The sequence below is a fragment of the Jaculus jaculus genome, chromosome 3 (assembly GCF_020740685.1).
Source record: "Jaculus jaculus isolate mJacJac1 chromosome 3, mJacJac1.mat.Y.cur, whole genome shotgun sequence".
NCBI classification, from domain to species: Eukaryota; Metazoa; Chordata; class Mammalia; order Rodentia; family Dipodidae; genus Jaculus; species Jaculus jaculus.
In genome coordinates, this window is record NC_059104.1 from 51,584,789 (window position 1) to 51,602,665 (window position 17,877).

Consider the following 17,877-nt stretch of genomic DNA (forward strand, 5'->3'; position numbering starts at 1 on the left):
GAAGAAGAGAAACAGGAAGTGGGGTTTGTGCTAAAAAGCCTTAAGACCTGCCCCCAGTGACCTGTTTTCTGCAGCAAACCTCTACCACCTCTGGATCCTACAACCTTCCCCAGCAGCACTACCTAGCACTACTAGCTAGGGAACAATTAAGAAAATTCTTTTCAGTGAAAAGGTATTATCATGACTTTTAGAATAAGATATTATTTTAGAGTTCATTTGTCGTTCACTTTTTAAAAATAACTTGGTCTTCATTGAAACTACTAACTCTACAACAAACTATATGATTACAATGTGATACTGAACCCATTTTACTCTTTAAATTGCTTCTGTATACTCAAAAAAATACTAATGCCTGATACTTACATTTTATACAAGTATGTTTGTTGGTGCTGACCTTATAGCTTATGCTTTACATATTTGTAAGATTCTTGCAATTATCTAAAATGATTTTCACTATATTATACATAAAGTTACATTAGTAGAATTAATACACATTCAGTGATGACTTCCTAAATGCCAACCACTCTGCTGAGCAATGTGTATACCTATAATTCCATTTAATAGTCCCAATACTTCCATCAGTTAACATTTTTGTCTTCATTTCATACTTGGAAATAATCAAATATGAAAAGTGTCTGATTGCTGCCTAGAATAATACTTTTAGATTGAGTCTGGTTTCTTTGCCAGCCTCCCTGGGAAGAACTGTCTGAACTAATCTCTTTCCTATCTAGGAGCTTGAGACTCCTGTGCACCCTTTTCTCCTGTGACTAATGTACAACCATTGAGATGCAACCTTGGGGTTCTCTAGCCTCTGATGTACCTCACCTCTTGTTTCCAGATGTAACCACTAGATAGCACTGTTTTCCTAATCTGAGGCTTGGGTTATAAAAGTAGCTTCTAGATGTATAGTTGTTTTATGTTTCATAATAAAATCAGTTTTAAAACATCTATATTAACTTTCAAAATTATTTCTATTTACTTATTTGAGAGAGAACCAGAGAAAGAGAGAGGGAAAGAGAGAGAATGGGCATACCAGGGCCTGTAGCCACTGCAAAAGAACTCCAGATGCATGTGTCACTTTGTGCATCTGGCTTACATGGGTCTGGGGAATAGAACCTGGGTCCTTTGGCTTTGCAGGCAAGCTTCTTAACCACTGAGCCATTTCTCTAGCCTCATCTACATTAATTTTAATAAAATTATGCTGTTATAAATACCTGAAGATTTAGATCACATATATATGAGCACACACACATTTGGATATACCCAAAATTCAAATTTAAGTTTATCTGACAAAATTTTAATCTTTATTGTATTTATATTTCAACATCCCTATATTATTTTTGCCCTTTTCCAGCCATAACTATAGTCCCAAACATCATAGTTGTTTTTGTTTTTAATGTACAGTGTCTTTTATTTCAGAATCAAAAAATATGTTTAAGTATCCTCTGGGGCTTGGGACTAAAACGTCTGCATACATATTATATTTTGGCACACTGACCTCAAGGTTTCTGTCTCCAGTGGGCTTCCAAAGCAGTGAAAACATTGCCATCTGTCCCTTCTGCTATGCTCCAAACCTTACCAACAATACTTTCATTACATCTTTTACCTGTTATTTTCTTTGACTTTGGCTGTTAAGATATAAGCAGAAATTTAATTACTCTTTCTCCTTGATGCATCTTTTATTCAACAAACTGTAATAAGCACTTGAGATCAGAGATATCCTAGGACAAGGCTTAGTTGTAGAGTGCTTGTCTAGAATGTGGAAAGCACTTGATTTGCTTTTCAGCACTTGGGCTGGGGGCACATGTGACATGGCTGATACTTAAAACTCTGCATGGTGACACATACCATAATTCTAGCACTCAGGAGGATAAGGGAGGAGTATTGAAAATATAAAATAGCTGAAGGGTAGGTAGTACATTCAATGTTGGACCAACCCAAACTCTACATTGAGATGCTGGGGGAGGGAGAAAGAGATAATGAGAATGAATGAATGTGAAAATAGCTGATGCCAACCCTATCTTTTGGGAAATAGACCAGCAGTAAGTCCCATACATTTGGAAATGCTAGGACAAGGGTTATACACCAGGAAGTTCAAAGAGCAATCCAGACTTGGCTTCTGGAGGAATAAGAAGTCCAAGCTGAGTTTATAAAAGGTTTGAAAAGTTTGAAAGGACAAATAAGAAAAAAGGGTATATCCAAAGCCCCAGCAACAGCATGTATACCTTCTCAGGGGTTTTTTGAACCCCACAGGAACCTCAGGGATCCATGATCTTCTAATAGCATATGCCCATCTTCCAGGCCAGTCATGAGTTCTGTGAGGGTGGGGACAGGGCTCTCAGGGAGAATGTTTTCTGTTTTCTTTTATAAACCCAGCACTTAGCTGGATTGGTACTTGGCACATGGCTGTTTAGAAATAAGGTGTTTCATGAACAGACATGCACATTAAGGAGCAGAATCAACTCCCTGAATTTCACTCACATAAGGACAACTTACTATGCTAATGTTAAAGTTACCACTCTGAGTATAATTAACCTTTTCTCATCTCCTCCTTTAAATGCTGCATATCATCAAAAGTAGATATTTGATCACCACTGGTCTATACCTCAAAAAAACTGCCAGATTGATGTGGAGGATGGGTTGCAATCTGGATTGGATGACTCCTTAGAAGACAAGACTCTTATGAAATGTTTTCCTTTCTAAGTAAAGTATAACTTAAAAGAAAATATCTCTGCTGATGAATACAGGCCATCGTGTTTAACATGCTGTGTTCCAAGCTTAGGTATTTTCTATCATTTGTAGAAAATACCAAAAACCAAAACAATACATTTTTGTGAAGATCATACAATGGCAGTTAAGCTGTCTATGAACCAGCTGGCCTGTTTGAAAGGAAAGGGCCTTATAGAAAAGAATTATACTTAGAATCTGATGCCAGACCAAGAAATGTGGTCTGTTGAGGTGTTTGGGAAGTAATGTGAAACTGGAGTGACAAATAGAAGCAGAGGGGAAGAGTTCAGAGGACTGCGCAGCGACCTATGGATTGTTGCAAGAGAAGAGAAAGCTTCCCAAGGTCTTACTGATGTTTGAAGAAAGTAGCCAGGTCTATGCCAAGTACCTTCCCATAGAAGTGCAAGAGGTATATGAGCAAATGAGTTGTTCAATGGAGAGCCCTTCAAACAAAAGGAAGTTTAGGGATGGACTCGGCCTCAGCACTTTAGAAATGGGCTGAGATAAGCAATGAATAGACAGAGACAGAAAATGTGTACGAGGAGCAGGATTTTATGATAGTGGACCCTGTATCACAAAAGTGGAAAAAGAATTGTAAGAGCATGATTTCCTCATTTTCTTTGTGCATCTGTTTTCTCTGTAGCCTGAGTGTATATTATTTCTTGTTACCCTAGGGGAATTCTCTCCCCATTGCACTGTCGAACACTTATGACTGAGGCTCCACAAATGTGAAGTGCTAAGCCTTGCCTTGCCTTGCCTTGCCTCACGGTACATCTGCCTGCAGTTTGAATGCATCCTCATTAGATGGCTTCTCTTTTCATTAAGTAGTACAGTGGGATCTCTTCCAAGCTAAATGGATATGGAGTAATCAAAAAGAATTCTATAAAGTATATGCAATTAAAAAGCCTAATGATAAAACTATTTAACTGTGACAAAATAAGATAAAACATAATCAAAATTTTAGGCAAACAAGTATTACACATTTTTAGTGAACATCCATAACCTAAACAAAATCTTGCTATATTATCTTTACACTAAATCAATTCTTAATAGCCTTAATTTGGATTTGATTATCTATTTTTACTCTACCATTTATATATGGAGCTTTGAGAGATTTTTATAGAAATCAGATTGTATTGCCTCTAGGCACAGCTGCTCTGCCACTCTTAAGATGTGAAGTCAGAATTAAATGTGGAGCCAGTTAAATATCTTTGAATTAGCATATTTCTCTACAAAATAATTTTAGGGGAGACACTGAGTGCAATTTGACTTTATGTTCATGAATCAAACTTCATGTGCACTCATCCCCACCCCAAACCCACAGCCTTGGCTCCCCTTTTTCTCCATGTGCCTTTCCCTTGGCAGCAAGAATTTGGCCTGAGGTAGAATTCTGGAATTGCTAAGGTTTTCTGTGGTGCTTGTTTTCAGGCTTCTTTGAAAACAAGATAGACAATACCAAAACAGTCCTTTTCTAGAAAATTTTCTCACAACGCTAAATATTGGCATCCCTTTCTGTTTCTGTTAACTGTATCCTATGTAAAATAGAAATAGCATAAAGAACAATGTGGCAAAATGGTCTGATATATCTAAGTAGCATTTTGCTTGAGAACATTTTGTTGTTGTTATTCTCTTACTGCATAATAACCTAAGAAAGGGAGCTATTAAAACACTAATTGTTTTGATACCCTTATGCTTGGAACTGTCAAAATTTGTTAATATTTTAAGGAAATTTTTCTAGGCTAGGAACATAAAATAAATTGGGTGATTTCACATTTTATTCAAATATTAGTCTCTTGTATTTACTAAGTAGTCAAGCAAAAGGAAGAAAGGACTCAGCAGGGATCCTGCCTAGGTAATAGTGCCCTGTGGGTAGACAGCAGAGGCTTTCTTTTCTACGTTTATAGCCAGGGCAGGACAACCTTGTCTCAGAGTCATTATCAGATAGGCTCTTAAGCATGAGCAGGTTAGAAAATCCTTCAGATGTTTTAAAAAGCCATTTATGCAACACACAGAAAATGTCTTACATAATGAGCATTCACAAATGTATGCTGAAGCCTGGACAAAATTGAGTGAAAAGAAGATGGAGAATTATTGTATAAGGAAAGTAATGTCTTTGGCCTCCCTGAAATTGTTCTTCTGATTAGCATGTTGCCTGCACTGTTTGTCTTCTGTAGTAGACCATGATTATTATGATCTTTTAAAATTCTGGCCCACTCTGACTCTCTGCCTTTTCATATGATAAGAGGTTCAGAATCTGGATATCTAAGGAGTTCAAGGACAAGCTTTGGAAGCTCTGAGACCTGTGCACCTAGCTGCTGTTTGAACTTTTGTGTGTGTTTATGAAAGGATCAATTGATTTTACCAGATTTTCTCAAGAAGGAAGATAGTTACTGATTTTGTTTGATTACTGCTGTGTTACTTTCCCTCGGGAGATGTGAAGAACCATTTATCCACCCAAATACAGAGGACAGGGAAAGGCCAGAGAAGAGATTCACTTCAAGTCCAGTGTGGTGAGATAGTGGGTTTACTGTGATGACTGACAGTGAGGGGATAGTTAGAAAAGGTGATCCAAAGACAGCTACATCATTGTACAATCCCACCAGCATAGGTGATGACTCACAACAGCTGCATTGCTAGAGCCTTAACCCCATTTGACTTCCCATCTCCTGTGTAGCTGCTGGCCAGAGGTCTCAAGTCAAGGTCTCATGGACTGTCTCCTCCACACCTGCACACACGAGGGAATGCTACAGGTCTGACCTCAGGTGAGGGTCTGCTGTTAGTCATCACAGCTGCCATTATCCAAGGCATTTGTCATATCTAGCCTAGAGGAAACAGTCACAAAATAAATCATGGTTGTGGTAATTTGGGGTGTAAGACTTATAGGAAGTTGTTTTATTATGTATCTATAATATAATTCCATTTAAGAACTGAAGTGTCACTGACATAGTGAGGAATGTGGAAAGCATGAAAGATGTGGTAGATCCACAATCATCGTGGCAAACTGTTCATGATAAACAATTAAGACCCAGTGGAGGGGTGCTGCTGTGGTGACTCACCACATGCTGGGGGACCATCCGTAGCTGGGATGGCCGTTAGTGTCACTGGATTCCCCTGCCCCTTGGCAGGAGGTGTGCAGGCATTCTGAGGTAATGCCACTTAGGAAGAGGAGCTAAAAAAAAGGAGCAGTCTCCCCAGAATTTAACAGTGACATTCATGGAAGCCAAAAGGAAGATGAGTCACAAAAGCCAGGAAGGTCAAGCCAACACAGCTAGATGAGCACCTGAGTAGACTGGATGGAAGGTTGCAAGGGCCACTGCTCTCAGGAGGAGCAACAGTTGGTAGGACAGGAGAAACAGCGGACATGGGAAGAGTGGGGTGTGGAGCTGAGTGTTGTTGCTCTTGTCATTGTTAAGTCTGAATCTGAAGGAAAGAGAAAAGGGGGAATAGTTGAGACCAGAGTGGTTTATAGGGAATGAATGACTATGTCCTATGTCTTTGCCCTTCATGGGTCAGAGAATACAGTCATCATAGTGCTGTCGCTCCACATCACAGTGGAGGTCACTCTGGAGGTAGAAGAATTAGGTAGTCATTAGCAGAAGTGAGGGTCCTAAGAGTTGAGCTGTGAGAGCAGGAGTTACACAGTGAAAAGGACAAGAGGCAGGAGCATAAGCTACATAAGGAAAACTCTGAAGGTCTCAGGTGATAAAGCGTATTTCCTCTGAGAATCAGGATGTAAGATCTCTTCCTGAAAGTGGGGTGGAGGACAGGGCAATGGAGGACAGGTCAATCCCTGAAGGAAGAGCGTCAGGAAATCAGTCAGGGAGACAGAAAACACTTTTTGCACTGATGGCCTAGTGGAAAAGGAACATATCTGCTTGTGTAGTGAGAGGCCTATGTGAAGACTAGGGGAAGAGAAGTAGCAAAGATATATCCCAGGCCATGTGACCAAGGGTGGTCTTCAATGACCTAAAAGTTTTGACTTTGACTGTGACTGTAGTGCTGCATGGGCCATGGGCATACTGAAAGGGCTTCTGTGCACTAGCCCAAAGAACCATTGCTATTTTCTACTTTTATTTGTTTTGTTTTTTTTCAAGGTAGGGTCTCGTTCTAGCCCTGGATGACCTGGAATTCACTCTGGAGTCTTAGGTGGCCTCAAATTTACTGTAGTACTCATATCTCTGCCTCCCGAGTGCTGGGATTAAAGGCTTGTGCCATTATGCTTGGCAACCATTGCATTTCTTAAGGGATGTTTTGCATTGAAAATTGTGGTGGTTGGATGGGGAGATGGCTCAGCTGTTAAAAACCTCCCAGACTAGATTTGATTCCCCTGTACCCATGTAAAGGCAGATACACAAACTGGTGTATGTACCTGGAATTCATTTGCAGTGGCTAGAGACCCTGGACATGGGCATTCTCATTCATTCCCCCCCCCAAAAAAAAACTATTTTTATAAAAAGCAGAAAATTGTGATTATTTAGGGAAATAATGAAACCTTTTGGAGAATACCTGCTCATGTGGGCTTTGGCATTGCTTTGTTCCTCAGTCACATTTGTAGATACAGCAGGGAGAGTGAGAGCCTGAGGGTGGCTGGGTTTCTTCCAGTGTGGTGTGCATTATTAGCAGAGCTCTGGTACAAGAACATTGCACTTGATGTTAATTATTTCTGGGGAACCACGAGTTCCATTTTCATAGTGCACATTGTCTTATTTTTCCTCATTAGAGGTCAGTCTCCATAGACACAGAAACCACTTTTCAAGATTGGTGCCAGTGCCCAGAATAAATATTTGAAAACTGCCTGACACACAGTAGGTACTTTAAAAAGAAGAGTAGTTGATTTTGTTTGGTGTCATTGTAAAAGCATGAAACCAGCCCAGCAAATGCTTACTGTTTGTCAAAGTCTTAAAGGGACTGACAGAATAGTCTGTCCTTGAAGAATGGCATGGAAGCATCATTGGGAGTTAGACAGGTATTGAACAAGGTGGCAGTCATATGAAGGACAGGTATACCAATGAGATAGTAAAACTACCTTGCTACAAATACTTCCTAGACCTCCCTTAAAATACACAATATACATATTGTGTATTTTATATTTGATAGGAAAAAAAAACTAAAATCTCAAGGACCAGTTTGGCTTCTCTTTTTAAATAGTAATAAACTTAACTTTTCCCCTTTAGAGATCACAACAATGGCAACAGAGAAGAGTAAAAAGTTAGTAGTTCTTAACTCATATGAGATTAACACATTGTTAACTTGAAACAACAAAATACAGCAATGAAAGAACAGACATGATATGTAGTAAGGAGCAAACACAGTCTAGGTATCCTCATCTCTCTCTTTGTCTCTCTCTCTCTGTCTCTCTCTCTCTCTCTCTCTCGTGTGTGTGTGTGTGTGTGTGTGTGTGTGTGTGTGTGTGTGTACATGTTTGTGGAGGTCAGAGAACAACCTTGGGTGATGCTGTCTGCCTTTTGTTTTTGTTAAGACATTCTCACTGGCCTTGAGTTCACTAAGTAGGATAAAGCCTCAGGGATTCCATCTCTCCACCTCCCCAGAATGGGATTACAAGCATTCATCGCCATACCCAGCTCCAGCTTTTTTTGTGTAGGTACTGGAGATCAAACTCAGATCCTCATAGTTAGGCAGCAGGTTCTTTATTACCTGACATCTCTCTCTCTAGGCCTTAGGTGTACTCATGTATAATATACAACAAACTAAAACAAATGGAATGTAACAGCTGCTAGAAACGTGAAGACATGTCAGCAACGCTAGTTCCTTCTGGAAGATCTGAAAGAAAGACTGTTTCCTACATCTCTCCTAGACTTTGTTGGCTGCTGGTAGTCCTTGGTGCTCCTTGGCTAATAGACACATTGCTGCAACATATGACTCTATCACAATGCTCTACTCTAGCTCTCATTTCTGTATCAATGGTATTAACCATTCACAAGGGCAGGGCCCTCATGCCTAGGCATCTCTTACTCTTGTTATGATGGTAATTAAAGTTCAGCAGGAGATTGGAAAGGACAGGTGTTCATACCAGAGTAGGAAGAGATAGGTGGGCAGAACAAATCAATCTGAATGAAGTTGTACACTATACTCATATGATTGGGGATTGTAGTAATTACCTTTCCATTGAAGGGACAAAATACCCAACCAGAAGCAGCTTGTGGAAGGAATGAGTTTATTTCCAACTTACAGTTCTGAGGGGAAGTCTCATTTTTTTCAGGGAAAGCATGGCAAGAGCAGACAGTGGCACCACATCTTGTCACAACAGCTGGGAAGAAGAGATAAGAGGAAGATACCTCTGAACTAATAAACCTCAAGGTCACCCCAGTGACATACCTCCTCCAGCAAGATTCTGCCTCCCAAAGGCTCCACTAGCTGCAATTAAATATGAGGCTTAATCACATGAGGCTATGAGGAACATTTTACATTCAAACCATCATTTGGGACAAATTTGGAAAGCCTTATTGACAGTCACTAACAGAATGAGAGGCAATTTTTAATTAAAAAAAAAATGATGTAGCTAGAGATTTTAGTTTAATGCTCCAGCAGCCCAAGTGACTTGGTTCTGCCCACTTTCCCAACATATCACCCATAAAAAGACAATGGTGAAAAAGAAAGATTATACAATGTGGCCACACCGAGAAGAAGAATGGAATGAGATTTACTGGCCTCAAATTTATCATTAGAATTCTGATATTAGGTTTAGGTTTGAATAGAGAAAGGAGGGCTGGAGAGATGGCTTAGTGGTGAAGTCGTTTGCCTGCTAAGCCAGAGGACCCAGGTTTGGTTCCCCAGGACCCATGTAAGCCAGATACATAAAATAGCCTCTGGAGTTCATTTATAGCAGCTGAAGTCCCTGGTGCACCCATTCCCTTCCCCTCTCTTCTCTCTCTTTCTCTCTCTCTCAAATAAATAAAGTATTTTAAAAAATTTTTGTTTTGGTTTTTTGAGGTAGGGTCTCTATCCCAGGCTGACCTGGAATTCACTAAGGAGTCTCAGGGTGGCCTTGAACTCACGGTGATCCTCCTACCTCTGCCTCCTGAGTGCTGGGATTAAAGGTTTGTGCCAGCACGCCAGGCAACACATTTTAAATAGACAAAGAACTGGGGCAAAAGGAACAAAAAATGTGCATCATTAATCAGTGCTGGTCTACATGTGTCTGGCTGATCATTGTCTCAGTTCTGGTCCTGTGAGGTAGTCAGGAAAAGTCCTTATTGTTTGAGAGAGGGCAAGGTGATTCTCAGGAAATGATTACTTGTGCTGCAGGGTACATCCTGTGCTGGTGGATAATTACCCTCATCTGGGGACTGGTCTTACCTGGGAGGCTTTTTTCTTCCTGGAATTCAAGGTTACTGCAGGATTAGGATAATGACTTATCCTTGTACTACAGCTATTAAAGGCAGGTGAGATAGGTTAGACACTCCTTAAGTGAGTAACATATGAACCTATGAACTAAACAGGTGAGCCAGAGTAAAGGAAACAAATAGAGAATGAAGGTGGCCATGCCAGACTGTCATTCTGCTCTTAGCTACCTTGTGGTCAATGCTTTTCAACAAAAGCAGCTTTGAAGTGCCCGTTTCAGGGACATATGGTCATCGTACAGTACCTGACACAGTTCTTTGTGTTATAGCCAGAAAAGTAGGAATGCTATATAGCCAGACTCCAAGAAGGAGCCCAGTGAGCTGGTACTCACACTGTGCATGATTTCCTCACCACACACCCCTCACAATGTTGCAGGGTTAGTATTGCTGCTAATTAATTAGGGCAAAAATAGTGATTTATCACTAATAATGTTGGATTTAAAATATACTGCAGCTTTCATCTTGGATCGTTTGTCAAAGTTTATCCCTCTCACTTAGCTCTGCTGAGTGCTGTGTGGTAAGCACCCTTTTGGAGAGAACTAAGTTAACAAGAACTAATGTTTTCTTCTAGCAGTTGTATGAGCTAATGAGTTTGTCCCTGTTAGGACATAATTGAAGCCAAAACCCCTTCTTCCATTGCATGTCTTTCTTATTTTGTCCTAAAGGGCACCATGTGTGGTTTTTATTTTTTCTATTCTTCCCACCACATTTCATTTTCTTTAAAAAAATTTTTTTATTATTTTATTTTTGAGAGAGAGAGAAAGAAGCAGGGAGAGAGAGAGAGAATGAGAATGGGCGTGCCAGGACCTTCAGCCTGCTGTGAATGAACTCCAGATGTGTGCATGTCATTGTGGCACATGTGCAGCATTACATGCTTGCATCACTGTGTATCTGGCTACGTGGAACCAGGAGATTTGAACGTAAGTTTTAGGCTTCACGAACAAGCACCTTAACTGCTAAGCCATCTCTCCAGCTGCTTCATTTTATCTTTTGTGCAAGAACCTAAGTTGTACTTCTTCCAGTTCTGGTCTCAGCTTATCATTTCTACATGATCTACAAACTAAGTTGCTGTTTAATGTACATTCCAGGAGAGACATTCCTATCAGAGATAATAAGAGGAAATCATGGTAGATCAGGATAATAAATATGCTTTTGCATATAAGGTGAACACACCTCCAACCTTTTTGTGTGTTCTGTAGATAACATTGGTCAAGGATTTTACAGCACTCTTCTGAATTATTTTCCCCTTATCATTCTTAATCTGAGAAAAAGTAATGAGAAAATGAACATAGGGAAAACTCAAGTGCCACTCTACAGTCTTTGCCTTGTCAAGCAAAAGTAGCCTTCCAGTGGTTCCTAAGAAGTTGGTGGTTAATCTCTATCCATTGAGTCTCAGTAAGCAAGAGAATGGGGTGGAATTAGCTTCTGAAACATTGATGGTAGTTAAAATCATTGACTCTTTTGTAGAGAAAAGTGACCTTAATATATTACAGTGATTTCATGAAAGCCAGAGATATATCTGGTATTAGTGGTTTGGAATGGCATGATATTGTGACTGATTACTATGTAGTTTAGGTAAAGAGATAAATACTATTTTTTTTTTTCCTTTTAAGGAGTGTAGAAATTGAAGCAAGCATCGACAGGCACTGAGAAAACTACATTGCCTCATCGATCCCCAAGTAAATTAGGAATTATTACTGTTGGCTATGATGCACTTGTGTGAAGTGACAGCATTTAGCTTAAAGCGTTTTACCATTTATTAGCAATAATATTAGAATAAATGATAATGATCATTAAGTGCTATGTACATGATCATTTAAGTAATTATGCCTGCAATCTTCTTCTATTAGTCAAACCTCTTTGGGTTAATTAGTCAAAGGAGATGCCTCATCCCAGTTTCTAGAGGAATGGGAAATGAAGGGCCCTGAAGTAGTGAAAGAAAACAGTAGTGTATCACCTCGTCCTCCCGTGTCAGTGCTATGTATCCTCACCTAGTCCATTGTAAGCAACCCCAAGGGTAAAGATTCTGGAAACTTTCATCTTGCAATATGATAATTAGGCCTCTTAAATGATGTATGCATGCCTTTTCACTAAAGCATTTATGCAGCAGAAAAGTACTAATATTATGGGCAAATAAAAGCATAATCCACATTTACCAACAGATTCACATTTAAAGATGAGCTGGTAAATACTGTTTAGATTTAGCATTAAATTGTTAATACCATCTTGTATTAAGCCAGTGATTCAGAAGCTGTACAACTTCCAGGATACAAATAGAAGAAATAGCTCAACTATTTTATTATCAGTCTTTGTACTTCCCATCTTGTTAACATGGCTACTCTAAGCTGTTCCTCAGCTTGTGTTTGGCATACCATGAACAGAACTGATGAAATCCAAAGTGCTGTTTCACCACTGAGTCAAAACCCATTGCGTCCCTTTGCTTTTCTTCCCCACATCCTAGAAGGTCAAGGAAGGGATCTTGTAAAGTGCGTTGTGATTTGTCCTGGGGCAGTGCACCAAATGCTGCTGTTCTCATTTTTTTAGTGTTCCAGCAGAAATAACTACAGGCCTAAGTGTGAAGGGAGATGCAGTCCACTTTACCAGCACTGCCAAAGACCGCTCCTGAGACTTGCTTTTGCACTGGCAGCCTTTGGCAGTGGCTCCTCTCTAATGAGGCTCAAGGCTTTCATCACTTCCTAAACTGGCCTTTCTGCTTGGTACTCACTTAAGGGAAACTGGACACGGCCTATTACTCTCCATTCTATTAACCTACTTTCTCTTCATCCACTGAGCCCCATTCACTTTCCTTGCCCAAATGTGTAAAAGCCACAATCTGCTCAGAATGAGTCACGGAATGAAATAATAAAGGTCAGTAAATCAAGGGACCATGTTGTGGAAGCTTGTAATGTTTCCTAGAAATGAACTGTTTGTTGTCAACATGAGAAAGCATTGTGAGAGTGATTTGTTAGTGTACTGAATTGTGGCCACTTTCTGTACTCTACTTACAGCAATTTGAGTGCCCCTGACCCATGCCTATCTGTTTTAAGGTATGATATGTTCCAGTTGTGGTCCCATATGGCTTAGTCACATGCAGCTCTTCTATTCACTTCTCCAAACCTGCATATAATCTCTTCCACTTTGCATAAAGCTCTTCTCAAGCCCTGTTGTTGTCTTCTTTCAAGAATACAAAACCTACTTCTAAAATGAGAAATAAAACACAAATTTACAACGTCTTACATCAGTGAAAGCACTGTTTGGCAGTGTGTACTGCACAGATCTGGATATTTTTTTGTCTGGTGGTATTTTTCATATAGTTTCATGCTTCTCCCCTTAAGAGACGCATATATGAGAGAGTATATGATTCCAAGTGCATGCTTTGATGGGAGGGAGGTTGCATGTAGCCCTTGGAACCAGCACCCACATCAAGAAATAGACTATTCTGAACTGGAAAGATGGCTTAGTAGTTTAATGTGTTTGCCTGCAATGCCTAAGAACACACATTTGAATCTCTGCTTCCCACATAAGCCTGTCGCAAAGTGACATAAGGGGCTCATGCATCTGGAGTTCATTCACAGCTGTTGAAAGGCCCTGGCATGCCCATTTTCTCTCTCAAAAGTAAAAGAATAATAAAAAATAGATTATTCTAATACAGTAATTCTTCTAGCACCTCCTTACTTTATATTCAAAATATAACCTAGATCTGCCAGCATAAATTGCTTTTACACTTTGATCCATGTTGTTAGATGAAAGTGTAATTCACTCATTCTTTTGTTTAGTTTTCTACTATATACCACTACTTATATTTTTGTTAGTGTTTGTTTATGTTGTATCCAGTTTGGGGTTATTATAGATAATACTTATAAGAACATTTAACATTTTTAATTCAACATATCTTTTGTTTCTGCTAGATAAGTATTAACCTAGAAATATAACTACTGATATATTCAGCATTTATAAAACTGCCTAAAGGTTATCCAAAGTAGTTGTGCCAGGATATACTTCTATTTGTACTGCATGAGAATCGCAACACTCCTGACAGGATATCTCATCACAGCCTTTATTTGCATTTCCCTTATTAGTAACTTGAGCACCACTTCATGATTTTTCTAGCTTTGGTAAGTGTCCTTTTGTGTCCAGTACCTGTCCCAATTTTTCTCCCTTTTTCTAAGCAAGTGTTCTACTACTTAACTTCATGCCTAGCCCCCATTATGAATTCTGTCATAACATTTAGACCAGACTTCTAATTAAAAGGAAGGCTCCATTCCTTCATAGTAATAGTATACTATACATCTCTAGCAGTCATATGACATACATCCTCTAGCTTTTTTAAAAAAAAATTTTATTTATTTATTTGAGAGCAACAGACACAGAGAGAAAGATAGATAGAGGGAGAGAGAGAGAATGGGCGCGCCAGGGCTTTCAGCCTCTGCAAACGAACTCCAGACATGTGCGCCCCCTTGTGCATCTGGCTAATGTGGGACCTAGGGAACCGAGCCTCGAACCGGGGTCCTTAGGCTTCACAGGCAAGTGCTTAACCGCTAAGCCATCTCTCCAGCCCTCCTCCAGCTTTTTTGATTGCAAACTGACTCTCTAAGAACATTCTAGGGAAAAAAACTGACTATGTCATAGAAAGATGCCAGGAAAACATTTTGTTGCATGAATGAATATATAATTGAATAAATGAAGGAAAGAATAAACAAATTACTACATAACTAGGCTTTGTAGCTAGACCTTCCAATTCTAGGTATTGCTATATATAGACATATATTTTTTACCCTGAATATTTACTGTCTATCAAGAAATATGCTTGTAGCCGGGCGTGGTGGCGCACGCCTTTAATCCCAGCACTCGGGAGGCAGAGGTAGGAGTATCGCCGTGAGTTCAAGGCCACCCTGAGACTACAGTCGATTCCAGGTCAGCCTGGACCAGAGTGAGACCCTACCTTGAAAAAAAAAAAAAAAAAGAAATATGCTTGAGTATGGCATATTAGTGTCATAAGATCTGCTTGCAGCTTATAAACATGAATCAGGTAAAAACTTGAGGTAACAAACATAATGCTGAATTTTAATTATGTGATAAGTTTAAACTGTTTTTCCCCTTAATTATCTACATAGTCCATTACCAAAGGAGAAAAAAATCCTTCATATTTATTGCTAACCCATGATTCTATTATGTGATGAATTCTATGTTGCCAAAGCATAGGCTTGTATATGCATTTTGATCATTAATAATAAAAAATATTGTTATCACCTTGTGATGTATGAGATTGGTAAGATGGAGATAGGGTGAAAGAACTCAGAAATGGATCTAAACCTCAGTGACACATAGTGGCTGATAGTTGTAAACTCAGATGGACTTACAGTTCCTCTTAAGGTTGTGGGTGACTAGGCAGCAGCTTCATGGATCTGTAAAGATACTGAGTTAACCAATGGCCACAGAACAAGTTGAACAGTAAAAATCTGAACCGCCACCTAACATTTCTTTTTTAAAATATTTTTTATTTATTTTTTTTTATTTGAGAGCGACAGACACAGAGAGAGAGAGATGGGGGGGGGGGGAATGGGCGCACCAGGGCTTCCAGCCACTGCAAAAAAAAAACTCCAGATGTGTGTGCCCCCCTTGTGCATCTGGCTAACATTGGTCCTGGGGAATCAAGCCTCAAACCGGGGTCCTTAGGCTTCACAGGCAAGCGCTTAACTACTAAGCCATCTCTCCAGCCCACCTGATGTTTCTTTCCAGACCATTTACCAGCTATTTAAGCAGGTTTGTTCACTGACTTTAGCATCACAACCTATTCAGTGGATGGCATGTCAACAGTGAAGGTATTGATACATCGACTTTAATACTTTATACACACTGCTTATGTCTAAGAAAAATTCAAAATGGCCTGCAAAGTGAGGCATATTAATGCCTTGTTATTATCAAAGAAAACAATCATTACAAGAATAATGGGAAAAAAATCTCATTAACTAAGAGCTATGGTTCTCAATCTTTAGCATGCATCAGAATTACTTCAGGTAGAGATATAAAAACAAACTTCTTGTCCCAAACTGACTTAGAGGTTTGGTAGGTTGCAGTGTGAGTGAGAATTGACCTCTTTTCAGAGTCTTCTTATAAACAGGATATGAATCTGTGTTTCCATACATACCTGAACTCATGGCTCTGGCCAGGTTGTAGAAATACCTGTGAGGTTTTTAATAACACTACCATGGAGTGATATCTCCACATATTCTAATTTACTGCTTCTGGGATGGGACCCAAACACTCTTTTCTTTTAAATTCCATTGTACTTTCAGTGTGCTGCTGAAATTATAAATCACTGATGGTAAAGAAATAAAGCAGCTCACATGGCCAGCCAATAATCAGGTGATTGCATTTCTGGCTTCCTTCATTCCTTCTCTAGGGGCGTGTGTGGCTGTAGCTACCCATTCTTGTTTCTGAGCCATGCGGTGCACTTGGGCCTTTGCGTACGCCACTTTAACACTGTGCACCTCCTAATTGAACTTCATCCTGATGTTGGGGATCCATTTCTCTAATCTGTCAAGGTCATTTTAAATTCTATTTCTTTCTTTTAAAGCATTTAACCCCTGCCCAACTAAGTATCATCTGCAAGTTTAATGATCAGATTTTCAGTTTCCTAATTAAGACTTTGCTCATTAAGTTTTAATATTTTACCATTTTGTTGTAAATTATTTCTGCCACATGGATGATGCTATCTTGACTCTGCCCTAGCCATGAATGTCTTCTTCATTATCATGAACATTTACTTAGTGTTTCTGAGTTGTGTAGTGTTGAAACAAATTCTGTGACTTCTAAATAATTGAAAACAAGTATTAAATGTGATTCCATGTCATGTTAATTTTAATGAGAATGTATAACATGAACTGTGTGAACAACAGAGTATTCAGCATTTAAAGTCAGAAATTAAATATTAAACATAGGAATCACAATCCAGTTAGATATAATGATCTTAACTGTACAATAGAAGTTAAGAATACAGCCTACTTGTATAAGCTTGACTTTGGTTCAGCTTTTTATTTCTCGCATGTCACTTTTGTCAGCTATAAAATGGGATCGTAATATCAGTCCATCTTCAATATGGTATCAAGATTAAAATCAGAAAGTGTGTATAAAGTTCTCAGTAGAACCTTGCACATAGCAAGAGTTCATCTAGGGAGTAAGACTTCAGCCCACTAGCTGAAGAATAACAGTGAAAGGTGTTCCAGGTTTGTCTTGATATGATTCATATGGGGCATAAGGATCAATGGTCTCTGATCTGTCTCCTAAGGCTAAGCTGTCTTTACAAGTGACAGCTTGCTTCTCTAAAAAAATTGAGTTAGGGTGGGAGAGATGGCTTAGCAGTTAAGTGCTTGCCTGTGAAGTCTAAGGACCCTAGTTTGAGGCTTGGTTCCCCAGGACCCACGTTTGCCAGATGCACAAGGGGGTGCACGCGTCTGGAGTTCGTTTGCAGTGGCTGGAGGCCCTGGCAGGCCAATTCTCTCTATCTGTCTGCCTATTTCTCTGTTGCTCTCAAATAAATAATTTTTTTAAAAAAAGTTGAGTTAGATTTTGATTCTCAATGCACTGTATTCATTGGAAAATATTCTTCTCAGGTGTGTATGTGTGTATGCACACGCACGCACAGAAGTGTGTACAACATGTATGTGGTCAGTGGACAATGTTCAAGTGTTGGGCCTTGCCTTCCACCTCCTTTGGGTCAGGGTCTCTGGTTGTTCACTACTCAGTTTTGCTGGTTTGTAAGGTTCTCAGATATTGTCCTGTGTCTGCC

General features: G+C 39.5%; 1 protein-coding gene across 4 annotated transcripts in view; it reads left to right on the plus strand.

The window, feature by feature from the left end:
* Positions 1 to 17,877, plus strand: part of Diaph3 (diaphanous related formin 3) — a 530,142-nt gene that overhangs the window by 418,909 nt on the left and 93,356 nt on the right. The window contains exon 28 of one of the 4 annotated variants that reach the window (XM_045145419.1): positions 8,948 to 9,027. The exons of the other annotated variants lie outside the window; for them this stretch is intronic. Coding sequence (XP_045001354.1) covers positions 8,948 to 9,012 — 65 coding nt within the window. The 3' untranslated portion in view covers positions 9,013 to 9,027. Of the gene's footprint in view, positions 1 to 8,947; positions 9,028 to 17,877 lie in introns of those variants that run through there. 4 annotated transcript variants of the gene reach the window in all.